The sequence below is a fragment of the Mandrillus leucophaeus genome, unplaced genomic scaffold (assembly GCF_000951045.1).
Source record: "Mandrillus leucophaeus isolate KB7577 unplaced genomic scaffold, Mleu.le_1.0 Scaffold452, whole genome shotgun sequence".
NCBI lineage: Eukaryota > Metazoa > Chordata > Mammalia > Primates > Cercopithecidae > Mandrillus > Mandrillus leucophaeus.
Genome location: NW_012104832.1, coordinates 1743238 through 1764447, shown reverse-complemented (window position 1 = coordinate 1764447; position 21210 = coordinate 1743238). Strand labels below are relative to the sequence as shown.

At 36.2% G+C, this 21210-nt stretch overlaps 1 protein-coding gene across 6 annotated transcripts in view; it reads right to left on the bottom strand.

Moving 5' to 3' along the window:
- MECOM (MDS1 and EVI1 complex locus) overlaps positions 1-21210 on the bottom strand; it is a 640330-nt gene that overhangs the window by 19213 nt on the left and 599907 nt on the right. For 3 of the 6 annotated variants that reach the window (XM_011994346.1, XM_011994348.1, XM_011994347.1), the window contains 5 exons: positions 19386-19533; positions 17866-18019; positions 12181-13537; positions 9603-9690; positions 5058-5084 (listed from right to left, as the gene is read on the bottom strand). In XM_011994346.1, the coding sequence (XP_011849736.1) occupies positions 5058-5084; positions 9603-9690; positions 12181-13537; positions 17866-18019; positions 19386-19533 (1774 nt within the window). Of the gene's footprint in view, positions 1-5057; positions 5085-9602; positions 9691-12180; positions 13538-17865; positions 18023-19385; positions 19534-21210 lie in introns of all 6 variants that reach the window. The other 3 variants (XM_011994350.1, XM_011994351.1, XM_011994345.1) reach the window with 2 other exon arrangements.

The following is a 21210-nucleotide window of genomic DNA, read 5'->3' as shown; positions in this document are numbered from 1 at the left end:
TCATATGTTAGTATAATTTCATATAACATAACTTGGCATGTACCTTGTAAGACAGGGGGAGTAGTTCATGTAACCATGCTTTTAGAGAAACATTCTTGAAAGAAAACTATCCCTGCCTAATTCTTCCCCCCAATAATCTAATTTTTGTTGTTTATAATCTTCAAGTTTTTGTTCACCTGCACACTTATTTGAGAGTCACAAGCAGAGGATGGCATTTACTTTTAAAGTTGGCTTGATCACTGTTTTTAAAAAAATTTTTTGTAGAGATGGAGTCTCACTATGTTGCACAGGCTGGTGTTGAACTCCTGGTCTCAAGCAAGCCTTCCACCTGCTTCAGTCTCCCAAAGTGCTGGGATTATAGGCATAAGCTACTGTGTCCAGCCTTAGCTTGATTCTTAAGCTCCACAGTCAGAGGGACTCTCCCCTTTCCTTTGACCCTCTCAACATGTTGGTTTTCCTCAGGGCTCACATTTTATTTGGAAGCTGCTTATTACTGAATTTTTAAGTAGAAAAACAAACTTTCAGGCCATCCTGTTAAATCAACTCACCCATTATTTATTTGATTCTCAGCACAGTGTGCCATTAGAAAGCTCAAGAAGCTATTTTAAAAGGTGTTTGCATTCTATATACATTATATAAAATTCTCAAAGAGCTGTGATGCTCGACCAGAAGACACATAAGAATTGAGATGATGACTGCAAGTTCAAACAACTGGTCAACCCAAGAAACTATCCGTTTGCTAATGAGACAGCAGGACAGAGATGGAGGCCTAATTCATGAGCCCAAGTTAAAAATAAAAGGCAACATTTCCTACTCAGAAGGAAAAATTAACAAGACATATATTCTGTGGACACCCAGCTGGACAGAATACCATCAACTTCTTAAAGCAGAGCAAAATCTGACAGCATGGCCTGAATATGATCTCTTCTCACAAAAGGAATATTGTGTGTTTGATTCTTCAAGTGACTATTCATGTTCTAGTTAGTTCTCTTTTTTTTCCCCTTTATCCTGGAGCCTGCCCTCTCATTTCATGCCCGGACTCCTAATGCTAGCTACAAATTGCAATGTACAGGGTACTACTGCCAATTTGCCAAATGTCTTTCATCAAACACGGTACAAAAATATCTCAGAGGAAAGTCAAGATACATTTACTTGTCAGACGACAAATGTGAACGCATTGGGAGGCAGTAAGGGCTATAAGCTCAGGGGTTTGATTCATAATCACTCAGCTGCTAAAACATTCTCCACAGATGCAAGTGGACAGCACATTTGTCACGATGAAGGATTTTGACACATACTGATCACAGGGCAGAGATATGGAATGATGCTGCTGCTCACAGAGGTTGGAGAAAGTTCTGTCTCTGCAGAACACGGTCATTATTCCCTTCTAGACAGAGCATTAGCATGTCCATGTTACTTTGGATTTCTTTATTAAAAAATCAATCCAGAAATATTTTATGATACTCTTGTATTTGCATTTCTTCCTTCTAATTGTTCCTTGTAGAAAATCATTTTGAGACTCCACCCAGCAAGAAAGCAAGAGATAAGTTTTCTGAGTGAAAAATGACCTCTGGCCTTCAAACTGATTAGCACTAGTAACAAGCATGGATAAGGGTCATGATCACACACATTTATTGGGAAGAACAGTTAGTGCACGGGTAGTGATTATAAACGTTTTATTTAGGTACATTTAATATTTAAGTAAAAGTTCATTATCTAGTGGTTTTAAATCATTCGAGTGTCCATCCTGCTGACATACTCAGATTCCTGCAACAAAACATCTTATAGAAACACGTTTCCTTTTATATGGAAAATAGCTTACTCATGACTATTATTCTCGGCTTTCATCTTCAGCACACATAAACTACAAGTCCTTCAAGTTATTTGAGAGCAATTGGCTGTTGAGAAATGTGTCTTGCGTTAGTAGCTGCTAATAGCTAGCTCCTTTTGAAGAAAGATCACTGTGATTATTTTTCCTCAAACTGTTTCGATTTGGGAAAACCATCAAGAAACAAGAAAATAGATTATGGGCTTGATGGCTAAATAATGACATTCTTAAAGGTAATAGGAAAAAGAATAAGGGTTATGCAAGTGTCTTACAAGCCGCCCCCACCTTTGGCTTCCGGTGTCAAATGAAAAGAGGATTAAATTGGAATGGGGAAAGGGAAGGAAAGAAGATGGGAAGCAAGCTGAGGGTAACTGTTCACACACGTACACACGTACGCAAAACATTTTCTGCCCAGCCAGCAACCACTGAAGCAACATAAAAGCCTTCGTTGAATCCTTCTTTTCATCTTCCTAATATTTGCTCTTACAGCACTTGACCTCAGTTGAAAAGAATAAGTTTCCACATTAAGATAAACAGAAGTGACTCAGACATCTGCTAGTTGGGGTAACTCGGCAGTTCTGTGACCATCATCAGCCCTAGTCAATACCCATGATTAAGGTATTGGATTAACACGAGCTCTATTGAGTGTACAGATCAAAACCCCAACTTTCTCTTGCTGGCTGGTCTGACTCACGTGATGTTCCTCCAAAAGTAACACACTTTTTGCAGGAGAAATAGTAAGTTTTGAGATTAATTTTAAATTTTAAAAATCAAGATAAATTGGAATAAATGGAACAGAATCTAGCTATATGTTTTTAAATTATGAAAAAATCAAATGAGAAGAGCAATATCTACTATGACGAATAAGAAATTTGCTGAGAATGGGGAAATCAAAGGGGTAAAAGTTAGATCATATATTTTAAAAATATATTACCCTGTGATTCATTAATGTCATAGGCTAATCTAAGATCAGTAAATGACAGTTTTTTCCTATGGAACAGTAATTTTTATTTACATATATAATAGTTGATGTTATCTGCATCCAGATGTCTGGAAGAGGAAGTCATTTCACCCTGTTCCAGTCCCCAAGAGGCTATTAACTTTATACTGACGCAAACTAATATTTAGACACAATTCCCTAGCTTCTACCAAAAAATGTAGCTATCTCTCTAGTCAAATAAAGTTAGTATTTTTGAAAACATTTCAGCAGGCAAGATATTATCAACTGGGTCCTAAGCACTTAACTTAACATTTATTATCTGGCAGCCAATAATTGATGACATAAAAAGGTTTCTCATTAAAACTATTAAAGTGACAACCTGATTATATGAAATGATATGTCCAACAACACCATTAATCATGTGACTCAATGTTTTACAAATTAGATTACACATGACTTTATCATAAAATAATTAACTTTTCATAAATAACTTATGATGGGAAAGTTTGTAGATTTGGTAGTTTTCTATATTTATTCACTTGATAATCTTGAGAAATCTCAAAATCATGGTCATATGGGGGAGAAGTAAATATTCCTATTTTGTGGTTATCTCACTCCATGTATCACATTCAGCAGTCATGATTATGAAATCACTTAGTTTTTTCTTTATTTTTTGTGGTACATTGTAGGTGTATATATCTGTGGGATACATGAGATGTTTTCACACAGGCATACAATGTGAAATAATCACATCATGGAGAATGGAATATTCATCCCCCCAAGCATGTATCCTTTGTGTTACAAACAATCAACATAGAGATTTATTTACCACTAAAAATTATAAACATGTATCTTTAATATTTCCTACTAATATCTGTTTTATAATACAAATGTAAATCACATCTCCAAAAAACCTGTGACTCAAGGGAATGGGAATGTTTCAAAGCATTGCAACAGCAATTACTATGCTGTTGTATTGTAAGAAAAGGTAGTTTAACTTAAAATCTATATTGCCTTTGTAAGTTGGCACAATCTTTGGCCATGTATGTAGGGGGTCAACACCTTAAGCTTCAACCAGCTAACAACAGAGCTATTGTCAAAATCATACTGTACCTTAGAAAAGATGAGGACCATGAGGCACAATACTCAAGACAGATCTCTAGCAGGAAATGCAAAGGAAGAAGACTGGAAATGCCGGCCAGGATAATCAGAAAACAACCCCATCTATTGCACAACTTTGCCTAAGTTAGCGGGTTGATCTCTCTCCCTCTCTCTCCATAAATATTTGTATACTTTTGAAATAAACTTAAACCTTAAAAGTCTATCAGAATGAGAAATATCACAATTTTACATATTCCACAAAAGAGATAAAATGAAGAAATTTCTGGTAAAGAAAAACTAACATCAAATAGAGGAAACAGGTTAGTGCTAAAATGCTTCAACTAAGTTTATATATAATTATCCAGTGACTTTAAAAGGACAGCTGAACTATATCCCAAGATTTTGCCCATTCATCAGAAATCAGAATAATTTTCAGTGAAAAAGAGAAACAGAAACACATATACTTAGAGAATATTTTTAACTATATGTTATTTCCACTGACCGAGTTTTATTTGGGGGTAAAAACTAAATAAGCAGTATTCTTTGTATCCTGAGTATCTTCCACAATAAAAAATAAAGCTATCCCCTAATATTATTAACTGAAACTGACTGTATCTGGAAGTAGTAACTGAAAGTCAAGAAGTGAGACTAGATGCTAAAAGATCCATTCACTAGTTACATATGGATTTGTAAACATTTAGTTTTATATCTTTAAATAGCCAGAACCAATTTCTGCCCTGGGATATATGGATGTGAATTCCCATGTCAGCCTGTATCTACACAAAAGTTCAGGTTTTATCCTTTAGAAGGCTTTATCAAAAGCATCTTTACATGCTGATACAGGCTCCACCAAATAATGGTTGTTTTCACTTAGTGACCCATTTCGAAGCCTCGTTTAACAGCGTGTTCCCAGGTGTCCAGAAAGAGTTCCATATCAAGGTATAATTATGTGGAATGGATCAGATTTATCGAATAAAATCATTCTGTAAACAATTTCTAGCTCACTAAATGCCCAATTATAACTGAAAGAATGCAGCTTGAGAAAGCAGGTCAACTATCTGCTGGAGCCGTATCATGTAATGGAAAGGAGTTCAGAATTCTTTATGTCTGTACAGCAATTTAGAATGTTAAGTTGTTTTCTTTTTAATGCTACATCACTTTAGTCAAAAATATAAGTAGGAAACTTACCCAAGTTCTCTGATCAGGCAGTTGGAACTGGGAGCAAAATTGAAACAAAAACAAAAAATTACTTCTGTGTTGGTATCTTTATTGCAATCTATCCTTTGAGAAATTAACATTTGTACTAAATTAGTAGTTTTTGCTTATCATGTAACTGTACCTTGAGTAAAAGCTTTGGACATAAAAATTAAATATTTTTATAACACTGTTGAATTTCCTCTATTTACCTGAATGAAATGTTTGAATCAAGGTTCATTATTACAAGAAAGCTAAACGCTACCTACTAGAGAATCTTACAGCAAAGCAGATGCTTCCTTTTTATTAATTACTACTTGCTATAAAACAATATCCCTAAATTTATGCTAATAGCTAAAAATTAAGCCTTTCCTGTAAAAATCCAATCTCTTGCATTTTTATAATGTTAATAACAAAGAAAATATATTTACTCCAATATGAATCACTGAATAACAAAAGGATAATCAAAGGATAATGTACTTGGAAATTCACTATTTGATTTTTATTAGTATAGGACTCAGACCATCAGTAGTCAGAACAGTTAAGAATGTTAATGGAAAACTAAAAAGTTCTAGCTATTAATGACAATTTATGACAAGATTCACTGGGAAAACCTTCAGTGGGTTAGAAGCTCTTCCAGGAGACACAAAAGTTTAAAATATCATTTTGCTTGGTTAAAGGAGATATATATTTTGCTTATATACATTGTGGTGTCTTTATTAAGGAAGACACGTAGTTTTTAAAGGATGAAAACTTGATTGCAGAAGAAATCTAACCATAAGAAACACTTGTTGAAAGCAAAATAGAACATGAAGAACAGAAGATTTAAGTGATTTTTCACATATTATAACTTAGGAAAAGACTGTCTCCTCAGTTCCTTGGAATGTAGTAGCAGGATAATCAGCCAATTTAAAAGAAAGAAAATATAAAAGAATGAAGAAAGGACAGAAATGGAAGCAAAAAAAGAGTCTGTTGCAGATGTATTCAAAGCCAAACATTTGCAAATAAAATGTGCAAATAACCAAAAACAATATTAAAAGTATAGAAACATCAAACCAAGGAATAATAGCCACTTTTACAATAGTGTAATTGACAAATGACTTCCATGGACGTTCAAATGGGCTATCAACATGAATGCAAAGGATCCAAAATAGGAACAAATGAAATGGACATTCAGAGGTCACACAGTAATAACATTCCCTGCATCTGACCTATTTGTGGCCATTCAACTCCTTTTCAAAATTATAGTGACCATAAATAATTTTCAACCACATATGCAGAGAAAGCCTCTACTATGCTTATTTCTCCCTTAGAGTAAACTAACTGATTTGTAAAAGAAAACTAGAGGACTAAATAGTTCTCACCTGGTCTGATAGAGCAAACATGCTTCTTCAAGAATTGAACTAAGAGAAGACTTGAGACCCTCGGCATTTATCTTTTAATTTTGATGTATGTACTCATGTATCTTCTAAGTATTTTTGACAGAATTTTTAAAACACATATTATTCTAAAAGGCAGTAATATAGCCTAATAATCTTTCAATAAAATTCAGTAGATTTTTATTTACCGAGGTGTTCACTTATCACTGACTAGGAATTATGGAATGGGAAGGGATATGCTGAGAACAATATAAAGATATACAAAAATTGTAAAACTAGACTTGCCCAGAGAATACCACTATGAAGCATCCTTATTTCTTTTTCCTAAAACGTTGAGAATGTGATACCCCTTTATTGCTATGACAACCCTAAGAAATAGATAGGGCAGATATTATTCCCATTTTGAAATGACGATCCAGAAGCTGAGAGAATCCATGTGATTTGCTCTAATATACTTAAATGGAAAATATAGCAATGAACAGTTTTATGCGAGCACATTAGCTATGAAATCATAACAAGCACTGAGAACAGAAGCAAGTCATTCTGCTTTGGCTCCTTGATCTGTGCCCCCTTTACTTCTGCAGTGAGGTCATGCCAAGAATACAATAAGCATCTTTTCAAGTACTCCTGGTACATGGCATGGCCCTGGCAAAGAAATTGGGCAGGGGATGAGAGGAGGGTGTTTTAATAACATCTCTTTGTATTTATAATAAAATGTTTTTGCACCCACTAATAAGAGCTCTTCCTCATTTAGGTCTTTCCACATGCCAAGCACAATGCTAAATATGTGGTGTACACAAATTCCAACTCTTCCAGCTACGCTGGAAAGGGTAAGACTTGATTAAAGAGGAAGAGGGCTTGTCTGTATCCCAGCTTGTATCCCAGCTATATATAGCATGACACACGAAAACAGTCATGATGGTTATAAAAACAACGAAATATTTCTGTAACAGTTGGTAAATAGCCTTTGCCCTAAGCACTCTAAATGTTCCCCTGCTTCCCTGGCCTCTTTCCCAAACACCCCTCAGATAGTCCCACTATCCAGCGAATAAAACATTGGCAGTTGGTGCAGCAAGAGCCTCCAGTATCCTGCTCCAGAATGGCAGAAATCCATTCTGATTGGTGGGTATTCATGACACATCAGGTTTTAAGTATTTTGATCGTCACTCTTGGGTCCTGTTCTAATATCAACATACAGCAATAGGGAGTCCCTTATACCAAGACGTGACATTCTGGTGCAGGAGGAAAACACTGCCACTGCGCTCCCACAGGTGTGTTTGTGAAGATCTGAGGAATGACTGCTATGCTCGAAGCCCTGGACACATGCCTCATCTTTTGTGATCCTTAATTAATTTGGGAATATTAAAATATAATCTGCTCTCTTATAATTTTAAAATATATACCTACTATATTGCTAACAGCTGCAAATTCATACAGAATTAATGGTTGACAAAACTCCCCATCTTATGAAATGGTAAATTTACCGTGGTTAGCAAAACATCTTTGAATTTCAAAGTGGATAGAAACCTTACACCCAACTCTCTCATTTTACAAACAGGAAAACTAAGAGCCAGGTAGACTAAGATGCTAAAAGACACTGAATCCCTGTTTTGGTTTTTCTCCATTCTATCATGTACCCATAGCACTCAATTTTGAAATGGTTAATTACTAAATTGTAAAGATTATCAGAACATGAAAATCATGATTACTGTAATTAATTATTATAACATTAATGCATATATGAATATTATATCCTCATACGTATTTACTTAAAATTATACAGGAAGCTATCAGGAGAGATGTACTTTTTGTACAACATCTGACACAAAATATGTGCTACATTCCAGTTTATTAGCCTATGAAACTTTACAAGTACTACTTAGATCAGTCTAAATATAAAATATAGTCCTGATAAACATTAACTGTTTTATAACTTACTTCTTTTCCATAAAGTAATTATGTGAATAACATTCTTTAATCTTCCTATATAAAATTAATACTAACTGGAATGTTTCTAAAACTTTTACTGCTAAACCATATATTATCTCATTTTGAAAGGGAGTGAGCATTCTTTAGCAATAGTAGATTTATCCAACTAACCCAGAAGATTGTGTTACAACTCTCATACTCTTTATTCAGGACTCTGGAAAGATACTTGAAAAAGTGTAAAAGAGGTGACAGAAAGGAAAAGGAAAAAAGAATCATATCCCATTATCTTTATTTAATTCATTTAATTGCCTCATAGCTCTCCATAAGACAGCTGGCATAAACTCCCCCGATTTTATTAGAGAACCATCATTTTTTGTTTGAACATATTGCAACAAAACAAATTAGTTTACTCTGTTTTTAAGAAGTTTCATTAAAATGTTGCTATCTATAAAGACCAGAGTTTGCATCCTTTAAACAAAAGTAAAATAAATTTTAAATTAAGAAACCATATTCAAGATGTTTATATACCGTATTTGTTCTTTCAGTATGATTTTCCAGATGGTGGTTGATATGTAAACCCATTTTTTAAAATTACTAAATGTATAAGGACTTTAGGATGAACCAATTAGAGATAGTACTGCTTTGTATTTTCCTTGCAATGATGGACTGTATATATTTTGATAAATGAACACAATTCTATTCAGCAAATAGCACTTTGCATTGTGGTGAATTCTTGTGCAATTACAGAGCTTTGCTGGAATGCTCAGTGGTCTCTAGATAAATTCCTTCACCCTCTGTGGTAACAACTTGTCAGGTAGACTCATTTCCTGTTTTTATCTAAGCTCTAAAAGAACAAGAATGACCTTCACGAGTTTGGGACGAGTCACAGTATGATCTATTTCTCAGTATCAGCAACCACCACACACAAAGCACACCTTGGATATTTATTTTCTTAACTGAGTCCTGCTCACTCCAAAATGCACTTTAACTCAATAAACAGCTAATAGCAGACAATCATTTAACACTGGAACCATGTTATCTTTACACATATATTAACTAATTTTTCTTTAAAGAGCTTGGGTTTTAATTCTGCTAGAATTTCCTGTGTTCTTCCACACCAGCGTCATAGGAAATCCTAATGTTCTCAAGATATCTTTCATTTCATTGCACCTGCTTTTCAGGATCAACAAGTTAGTTTACAAGCTGGAAATCTCAAATCCGAAATACTTACTTGTGGGTGAAACAAGAATCCTGGAGAAGGCCTCAAGTATTTCTCTTTTAAAGCTTCAAGTGGGTCAGTTAGTTTTCTTTTCTCTACTCTGAAAGGTTAAAATTAGATTTTGGAGATGAATCAGTTTCACATATCAATCACTGCATAATCACTGACATTTAAAGCATCTAACAATAAAGCCAATGGTAGGTTTCTGGGAAGCACACTCATAAAAATATAAAGACATCTGTCCAGTTCTTGGAGATTACTCGTGACACTCCCAGGTACTTAAGGAGAGAGGATGCTATTTATAATGGAAAAACCCTACTGAGTGACTAGGAATAAGAATAATGAGAAAATGTGAAAAATGGGGAGTCACTAAATTAGAGGCATTTGTCACAAATTCAGTACCTTTCCATTCCAAATGTAGACAAGAATGCTTGATGATTTTGAAATCATGAGGTCAAGGCTGATTTTGAATACTAGAGCCATTTTCTACCAAGAAGGTGTTCTCCCAAATATGCACTCTATTCCTTCCATATTTGTCAATAATAGTAACGGCATTTCCAAGCATATACACTGCTAGCCACTCTTTGAGGTTCGCTCTCTCTCTATATATATTTATATTTAAATGTATAGCATAATATATTAATATATAAATATTTTATGTAAATTATATTTAATATATATTCAGAGAGAGAACATATATGCTCTTTGGATGCCACTGCTGATAAAGAAGGCAGGCAGATAGGATGGGTGTGGTGAGAAGAGAATGGGGAGCTTTCTGAAGATAGAGAGAGACACATAAAACTTACCTATATATCCCTTCTGCTTTAGAAATGTTTGCCATCCTATTTTGTATTAAGCACATAGGGAAATAATACATCTATGTTGAATTAATTCCTTTTACCAACTTGGTAATTAAAAATACTTTTAGATGTATGCACTCTTAAAGCAGAATAAAATAGCTACCACTTATTGATATTATGTATGTGATATATGTGTGTTGCATATATTATTTCACTTATTGAAGTAGGTGATGTTATATCCATTTTATGGATTTGTTTAAAGTCTCAGACACGAGAAGGCTGAGATTTCAACCCAAGTCTGCCACTAAAACTGGGTTCTAGGTCTTTCATGAGTTTGGCAAAATGACAGGCCTAGGTCTTAATTGAGACAAGCACCAGAGAGATGTTGGAGATCACAGTGAATAAGAGGAATGCTAGTAGGTGATGAGGATGAGTGCAAGAGATGTGTGGAAGAATTGGAAGCCAGTTGCTATTGAGAGGGTATAAAAAGGAAAGTCTGAAAAATTATCTTAACAAAGGACTGAGACACATCACTGAGTTGGAAATATGACCTGACCTGAAATGTGTGACATACAATCTACACACAAAATACGGAAGACATGTTTGTCTTTTTTTTCCTTCTCTAGTAACAGGACTGCCAAAGGAATTAAGATATAATAATTTTAAAGAGTAACCAAAATTGGTACTGACAGGACTGAAATATTTTGTATTGTCCTTTGATAATACTTTATCATATTCAAATGAGGGTAGTCCTTTCCACACTGACAGTGTTTCCTTGTTAATGCATTGTAGATAATATACATAGAAGAAGAGTTTTAAGTGAGAAGAACTTGCAGCTCTAGTACCTATTAAGTAATATTAACTTGATAAATACTGTTGAATTAAATAATAGCACACTTCCTCTTCACAAAAGAGAATTAGGCAAAATATGAAAATACTCCAATGTTAGATAAGTTCAATAAAAAATTATCCACATGTTCCATGAACTCTTGACAATGTTCAAGATTAGAATGAGAAAGTAAATATGAAAATGTTTGTAATATTCAAAATATGTAACAAACATATTATTCATACCCACTTAAAGAAAACTAGTATTTTAAAACTAAATCACTTTGGTCAAGTGAATATTACTGAATATTGCCAAAAAGATCTTTTATTAAACTTGTATGTTTCACCCCAAGAATTTTTTGCTACATCAAAGGAAACCAGATAATGAAGCTATTAAACAGAGACATTTTTTTATGCCAACTACCCATATTATGTACAAAACATACTTCGTGATTAATATTTCATTTACTTGGGGGCTCCTGAGAGATTTATTTAGAAACAATATGACCAGCCCTTATTAAGGATGTGTTGGTAGGTTAACAAAGAGTGGACTCTTGCTGTTATGTATCCCCCCGTATTCCAAAGAACCTGACCCATTTTAGTACCCACGCATATTTGCATTAATCCTTCAGGATCCTCATTCTTCTGCCACTTGACAATTTACTTTAAATATGATTTTCCCATATTTTCCACTCCAAATAAAGTGTTTAAAAATAAATTTATTGTCAAGGGAAAAAAATTCTGTAGTCCTATTCCAAACCCCCAACTTCAGAAACATCTAAAAATACGTTCAAACAGAATGATCCAACTTTCAGAATAAAAAATGAGTTCACTAGATCAAACAACTTCACTCTGTTTTATAATAATAGTAAAAATGACGTGTTAAAAAGCCATCACTTTACAGTGTAAATAACACCTTTCATACATCTGTTCATATTTTGTCATCTCTCATACACGCTTACCTGTAAATAGGGTCCATAAAGAAAGGAGTGGGTCTTGCATGCTGCAAGGAACCATCTGAAGCAGGTCTTGATTCGACATTGCTTCCTTTTTTTTCCCCAAACACGTGGTTTTTTCGAGGCTCAGTCAACTTTGTCCCACTGGCTCTACTCCTACTGCCCATACTTAGATCCAGGGGCTGGTCTTGGCTTGTGGCAGGCGTCACTGGAGGCTTGGAGGGGACTGGAGTCAAGGGCTTCTCATCTTTTCGTTTAGTGGTGAGATCAAAGGGGGACTCAGAGCTGCCCTTCTGCAGTTTCTTTACTTCACCTGGTGATTGGGGTTCCATTTTCAAAGGTAACGATCTCAAGTCTCTATCAGGAAATGGGTACATTGATTGAGAGAATGCTGGAAAAAACGGGAGGGGAAACATGGAAGGGTAAGGTAAAGCTCCAACTTTTTTGTCTTGCAGCCCCACCAGTCCTGTTGAACCAAAGTATTTTTCAGCAATAGAAGCAATAGCCTTTATAGAATCATTCACAGCTCCTGACACCGCAGTCTGCTCCTCTAAAGATGGTGAGAAAATGGAATGATTGCTGTATTCTTTCTTATTATTTATTGAAGCCAGATTCTGAAGAGGGCTTACTTTGTCTTTGAACATTTTACCATTTTCTTTAAATTTCTCTTTATCACTTTCAATGTCACTTTCCAGATCAGAGCCCGAGGTTGTTTCCAGGTCACTGCCACTTGGTGTACTGACATCATCAAGGTCACTACTCTCTGACTGGTCACTGATTTTCTCAAGGGGCCTCTCTTCAGAGGACCTCTCGGGCTGGAGCTCCACTGGCTTATTGTCCCCTACAGATGGGTGTTTAGATAGTGCCTTCAAAATATCCTGTGTAGCTGGCAGTATCTGAGGATGTGTCATGAGGGGACTTTGACTTTTGTTTGTCTGTTCAGTACTTGATAGTCCTTTAACAGGAGAACTAGCAGGTATCAAAGGAGGCCTGTGGTACAAGCCGGAAGGAAACAGACCAGGGAAGCTAAAAGAAAATCCAGGAGCTGTTGGAAAGGTAAGACCAGCAGGATGCCTATTGGCGCCAAAATAGTCAGCAAGGCCCGGGTTGGCATGACTCATATTAACCATGGACGTTTTATCCATAGCTGGGGTTCCAGGAAGTGAAATGCCTTGGCCAAAAAATCCACCTGCCGCAAAATGGTTCTTGCCCTCACAAAACCTCCTGTGTTTATTTAAGGAAGACGTAGTGCTGAACATTTGTCCACAGTCTTTGCACTTGATTTGGGTTCTGCAATCAGCATGCATGCGCTTATGACGGCAAAGGTTTGAAAACTGAGTATAGGATTTATGGCAGACCTCACCTGTGTGCAAACAACAAAAAAGAATCTCAGGCTTTATGTCAATTGCTTCTGAATTTAGCAAATATCACAATTGGTTTACTCAAAATTTCAATTAGGAAGCTAGTAAAAGACATTGGAGGCACCAATCTGGGTGCTCCAAACACAGAAAACCCCATTTCACTAGATTCCAAAGCAAGGCAACCAACCTGACAAATGTCTTGAGGCAGCACAAATATTTCATATATATAGGTATATATATTTTGTCACCCCCATTGTGCAATATTTTGCATAATATTAGTGTATTTAAATATTTATGGAAAGTTAAATTCCATCATGCATTGATTCTCCACACAATTATTATACTAATATAATGTTGAAAATTAAAGTCTTAAAATGTATTACGTCTGAAACATAACAAGAACCCCTTTCAAATTTCAGAGTACTTAAAAATTCTATTTTGTAGGCACCAAAACAAAATAAAACATCCTCAACCAGAAACTTCACCTTTATTGCCTCTCCCCTTGGGGAAAAAGCCTGTGACTGCCCTGCTATTATTTAATTGGTATTATATCATATGCTCTCATCATTCACACATCAAAGCCACACAACAATGCACATTGTGTATTCTGAGACTTTTTTTTAACAATCATTTTCATGATTTGAGAAAGACTGACATAATTTACAATGGCTCTATTTTAAGCCTGCAAAGGAAACTAAATTGAATGTAGCCCATCCTGCATTGCTGGTTCCCATGAACTATGATCACGTCCTCTGACTTCCCCTCACACCAGTGGTTGCGCTAACCTTCCTGCATTTATGAAACCCCCGTCCTTGGGAAACATGTCCACTTGTTGTCATATCTACACTGGTTATCTCAGGTTTGACTCCAGTGTGTGATAGCCAGCTATGGTCAGTCGGGGAGAGCACTGTGAAAGCTCTAATCCAGAAAGAAGGGCACAGCATTGGGTGCAGCTGTGAAATATGTTTCTTCACTAAGAATTTGCCAGTAAAGTAGAATCTCCCTCCTCACACGTGTGCCACTATACTATAGCCAAGTATATTTTAAGACCAAACTTTGCAACCCTTAATAACTCCTTTACCAGGTAAAATTCCTCACTCACTTCATGGTCCAGCAGGATTACAGTATCAGTACCCCGAGCATCATATTTTTTTATTTTACTTTATGGGATTGAGCCACGTTATGTGTGAGCTTACTTTAACACTTCCGTGCATGTTCAATACATGCAGAAACAAGATGTACCTTGTTGGTAATTGTTGAAACAAATTTATTTTAAGAAATTAAATTGAAGACAAAATGCAACACTAATTGCTTTCATACAATGGCTGCCTTTAAGTGCAGAATGGTTGTGCTTCTAAGTCAAAGCAATAATAATTAAAACAAAAAAACAAAACAACCCATGCCAAGGAGATTTTATAAACTTTCAGTCAAGCAAAACTCACCCAGAACTTGGATTATCCCACATACATCCAAACAAGAAGTACTAAGTGAGGGTATATCTCTTTCTTTTACTACTAAATGTTAAACTGTGTTGTTGCATATATCAACGCGTTTGGTAATATTAAAGGTGCCTTCAATTGTGGGATGAATCACATTATAGAGGCTATAACATGCATTTTAATGGGAATAGATGATGTGGGTGACATCTTTTCAAATTATTTTACCAGAATATATTGACCAGAGTCGGCTTTAAAAGTATACATGATTTAACCACACACCATAAATAGACATCTAACTTAAATTGTTTGATACACTAATTAAAATCATATCATGGAGAAGGTAGAAACATCAGACACTCACTAGATATATTAGAATAATTTAGCTACAAGCAATAACAACATTTTATTATTGGAATTATAAAAAGTACGAAAGCAACACCTCTTAAAAGGCATTGAAAAAATATCTTGATGAGTATTCAACCAAGACATAAGTTTTTCAAAGGCTTGTCATTTATTGGCAAGGAAATGTTGCTCTCTACACTTCTTTCTTACAATCAGATGGCTTTAAAAAAAATCAAGAGCTTCTCTCTATTGGAGTAACAGAAGTTCAGCTGACTTTTCTGGTGGCACCCTTTGTTACATGGCTGAGTGGTGTCTGTGTCTGGGCTCAAGAACATTGAATCTGGGATGTTTTCTTAGGCAGAGGCTTTGTTTTCAGCACTTGAAGGACGGGCCTGGCATACTACAGACTACCAGGCCTCCAGGTAAACTGGTTCAATTGATGTTGAAGTCTGTACTCTACTGTAATTTTCTCAGTAATAAGGAATTAGCCAGCAGTTAACATTGCATTTTTCTACTTATTAAACAAATTAAGAGGCATTTTGAATATATTCAGCCTATTAGAGCATGTGGTTTCTATTTGGGAAAGCTGGAGGTTTCTGTAAAGGCAGTGAGTAATTACCTTACCACTGGTAACTTTGGGCTCAAGCGTGGCAGCACACTGTAATAAGAGACAGTTGCCATAAACACACCAGTGGGGGTAAATCGTGGTGTGTGGCCTTCTGGTGAGAAACAGATATCAGCCCTAGGTGAACCTCCTCCACTCAAGTCTCCGCACCATTTCCTGATCTTTAAACTCTTTTGTTCTGAAATTACATGGCTATTATTCATAATTACTCCATGGTTCTCTGTAAGATTTTAAATTTTAAAAAATGCCATCTGCTATTTAAATTTACCAATAATTACCGAAAATCATTCAAGGGAAATACTTTATGCAATCTGATTGGAAAGGGACACCCTGTGACACTTTAAAGTGAAACACTTGTCTTCAACACAATTAAAATTCCAGATCCCAGAATCTTCGAGAGTAGAAGTCTATATTTTCTGACTTTTATTTTAAATAATAGAGAAAGCATTAAATGAGTGATCAGAATTCTTTGTGGTTTATTCTAGTTTTTTTCACATCAAAACATAATAAAACTTACCAAAATTTATTTCTGAGGAATCAGAAATAAATGAACTATTTAATATCGTATGCCTGTAGTACTTCCAAGTACATTTTCAGGGCATTAAGACTTAAGAGTCAGGAATGCCTTTTTGAGACAAGAAGTCTAAAATTTCTATTGAATGCTTTATTTCCCGTGACCTTCAACAGAGCTTCCCCAAGGGAGACGAGAGCACCCTTTTGTTTATCTGCTAGTCCTCTTCACCCGGGGAACAGAAGAACATATGAGCAAAACAGGACTCTAGTGTAAGCTGGAAAAGGAAAGAAAAGCTCTTTTGGTGCTTGGACACACAAAAGAAGGCTGTGTCAAGGCAAAGCAGAGTTAGTCTCTGGCATCTCCATGTTGGCACTGAAAATTAGTTTTTTCCATCAGGTCCTGTAGTAGTGTCTCATATACCTTTTACAAACCAAAGTCAGAGGTCTTGCCAAGTGCTGAGTATGCTTCTACCAATTGTATGTGTATCTGGGTCCAAAATCAGTCTTGAATTTTGTAGCACAACTCAATAAGTCATTGTATTTATATGTTCAGCCAAGCCATGGAATCAAAGCAGCCCAGAATTTTTGCCCAGGTAGACTAAGAACAACTGATTTTACTTAAAAAATGTTTGAGCACAATACAGAGAATAGGAGTGGGTGGACAGAAGAAAAAGCAAATGAGAGGTGAGTTTTATTGTATCTGAAGGATGTTACTACAGTGCTCTGTACAGGGATGTTCTAAGTAGGTGGTCAGATCAGATGTCCCCTGAAAGCACATTGCCTATAAACTTGCTTGGTGCAGTGGGTAGGAGAAACAGCATGTCCAGCATCTAAGTGAAAATGTTCTGCTTTTCTTCAAGTAACAGAGAACTACAGGTCCGACAGCCTGTGATCGGCAACAATGGGTAGATTAAAAAGCATTTCATCCCCCTTGCTCTCTCCACACACATATACTCACATACATGCACACAGAGCCGTAAGCCCACTTCCCAGGTGGGGTTCTTCCAGCTCTTTCTGTTCCAGAACAGGTTTTTAATCACTTCATCTTATTTAGTGATGTCTGCTATTTGCTGCTTTACAAAGCCATGAACATTTACGATATGAGACAAATCTGATTGTCCTGATTAAATCCTACAACCTGAGAGATTTCCCTTTGATTATCTAATGACTTTTCTTTCCTCTACCTGTTATTGATTTCTTCTAAAAGAAAACACCCCAGGAATCAAGGACAAAATACCATGGATCTGATTATAAAAGATTTACTTGTAATCATAAATAGCCCTACTGTATTGGACCATAAATAGCTAACACAGTGACCCTCTAAAGGCCATGTGCAGTCACTCTCCTGGTCACAGTGCCTTTTGGAGGAGAGACAGATGTGGGAAGGAGGGCTGGAGTGTTGAAAACTTACAGATAAAGGGCTTCACACTGCTGTGGATGTGCTTGTGTTGTTTGAGGCCCGACGAAGTGGCAAACGTTTTGCCACACTCCGGGCATGCATGGGCCCGGGCACCGACATGCTGAGAGCGAATGTGCCGCTGAAGGTTGCTAGGGTCCGTGAAAACCTGCTAGGAAATGAGTACTGATTAATCAAGAAACTTAACTCAAGGGCACAATAAAGAAGACCCGGGATGACTCAAGAAGAAACTTTGCTTATTTGTTTTGTTTTTCTTTACCCCAAAGACCAAAAGTGTACTCTCCTCCAATTTCCAAAATGTACTGTCCTCTAGGGTAGGAACTGTAAATTATTCTGCTCCATATCCTTAGCTTGGTGTATCCACTGGTATCAGTTGAGCAAATAATGAATGGTGCCATTAGGCCTTATTCAAGACCCTTTTTGATACCACTTACAGTGACTTGAGTTAAGTAATAAAATGCTGGTTATGCCATTATTAAAACTTGTGTGCTTTTTTCACCCTTTAAGTAAAGACACATTGTGTACAAAAATTTGGAGGATTTTGACTAACATACCTTAAATCTATTTAAAGAGCTTCCCTAAGGTGTTAAATTCTAACACTCTTTCAGTGACTTACCAGCCAAGCTAAAACCATTCCTTTAGACATTGTACTAAAAACAAAAATAAAAAAGCCACTCAACACATCTGAGAGCAAAACATCCCTAAAGAAATTTCAAATGTCTTTAATTTTTTATGAGGAAAAAACATACGAAATTTTAATGTGCACAGAACAAGGTAATCACAGGAGAATGATTACCCAGTAACCTGGTGGGGTACAGACATTTCCACTGGCATAAAAAAAAGCTATTAAAATGCTAGGAAATGTGTTTTGGAAATAGAAAGCAACTTTAATGACACCAGGACATCTTTGAGTTAATTAAGAAACATGAAATTAAAAGAAGTGAATTACTTTTACCATAGTTCACAGTTATGGTCTAAGTTGAGTACTTCCATATCATCCTTATGTTGTTCAGCACTGACAGAGGCTCTACACATTTTAATTAGAACCAAGTCATAATTTACGGTAAGCCCTTGGTTGGAAAAATCTGCAAATGTAAGAGTCACCCATTCTTTCTGAATAGGCATTCAGAAACTTTATGTGACTTCCTCATAAATTGCTATTAAAAGCAATCAGTAACATAAATTGGATAAAATTTTCATTCTCCACAAGACCATAAAACAACTCCACGCTGGCAAATCAGTAGCGGAACCAGGAATTTACCAAGGATGTCTGACACCTAGTTCTGGAACTCACCATTAAGCCTCACTTCCTCCCTTACAAAAATAAAAGGATACCCACTAAGTGTTTTTATACACTCTACTAATGCCTTTTCGCATACAACACTCAGTGTACTTTTCTCAAGATATTTATAGTTTCCCCTCTGAAGGCTTGTTTTTATATATCGTAGCAAGTGATGGATTAAGAGAGAGCAGGATGACAGAGAGAGGCCAAGTAGCCTACAAATTCACTGTACCTTGGCACAGTTTTCACATTCATAGTGCTTTCCACTGTCATGTGACATCTGGTGGCGAATTAAATTGGACTTCCAGTTAAATGCCTTGGGACACTGATCACACTTGTATTCCCTCTCTTCAGTATGTGACAGCATGTGTTTCTCCAGGCTGTTAAGAGAACAACAGATTTTAAAAGACAAAGGATGCATTCATAAACAGAACATCATTTTATTGCTAATCCAACTGACAATTAAAGAAATAAGAAGGAAAAGGAGTTGAACTGAGAAGGAGGAAAGAGCAGAAACAGGCTTGTGACAGACGAAAGTGCATTTTATGTTTCCTGGACTGTGTCACCAATATGAAGATGTGCTCTTGTTATTAGAAAATAAATCTGATACAGCGCTGGCAGGGATTATCTGCCGATTTAAGAGCATGATAAACAACAAGCTATTTGTCCAGTTTTGGATTCACTACACAATTCTAACAGCAACACGTATTGCTAATACTTACTTAATTGAAACATAAACACTCAAACAGAAAATGCTTAATAATACATAGGCAAGTATCCTGTCTAATGTATATAATCTCTAGTGAACCTAGGATGGACGGATGGATGGATGGATTGATGCATGGATGTGTGTGTGTGTGTGTGTGTATGTGTATACACACACATATATATCTATGTATACACACATAATATACAAAACCTAAGAACTGGGGGGAAAAAAGTGTGTAATATTTTAAGTGGGTGCAGTATTTAAGCCCCCTAAAAGAAAAACATGATTAGAAGTTTCTCACAAGCATAGTTTCTCTGTTTTAAAGTTTAAAATGTTTTATCTTCTCAAATGTTTGCCTCCATTTTCTAAAATTTGTATATCTCGCTCTGTTCCCCAGGCTGGAGTGCAGTAGCACGATCTCCGCTCACTGCAAGCTCCGCCTCCCGGGATCACGCCTTTCTCCTGCCTCAGCCTCCTGAGTAGCTGGGACTACAGGCGCCCGCCACCGCACCCGGCTAATTTTTTTTTTTTTTTTTTTTTTGTATTTTTAGTAGAGACGAGGTTTCACCGTGGTCTCGATCTCCTGACCTTGTGATTCACCCGCCTCGGCCTCCCAAAGTGCTGGGATTACAGGCGTGAGCCACCGCGCCTGGCAAGAAATTATTTTTAATGTGGTATTGAACTTATGTTTTTAAGGAGTCCTTATTTTCTATAGATACATACTAAACTATTTTTGAATAAGACGATATAATGTCCAGGATTTGTTTCAAATAATTTAAAGCAGGTATAGTGACAAGATTGACTTCATGTGATAATTATTAAAGCTTAACATATGGGATTTAAAAAATACTATCCCCTCTCTAGTTTTGTGTATATTTTAAGTGCTCCACAATAAAAAAGTTATTTAGAAAAGAAAAAGTACCAACCAGGAAAGCATTCTTTTATTTTCTTTTATTTCTGTGTGGGATGAATACTATAACTATCAGTACCAATTAAGACCTTTGCGCACCTAGAATAAATTATCTAGTGGTCATACAGACTGTATGAGCGGGAGTATATGTAAGAAAATGGTGCCCATTCTCATATCTTGGTAAATTAGAAATGCATTTCCTACACATTTTCTCTTTCTCAGCTTCCTCCCCACAACTCTATTCATACTGGCACAAGAACTCATTTTTCCTGCCCCATGAATCAATTGAGTTGGAAATGCTATTCCGAGCACATATACACATCTAGATGTGTATAAGAGACAGGCCTATAAACTTGCTTGGTGCAGTGGGTAGGAGAAACAGCATGTCCAGCATCTAAGTGAAAATGTTCTGCTTTTCTTCAAGTAACAGAGAACTAC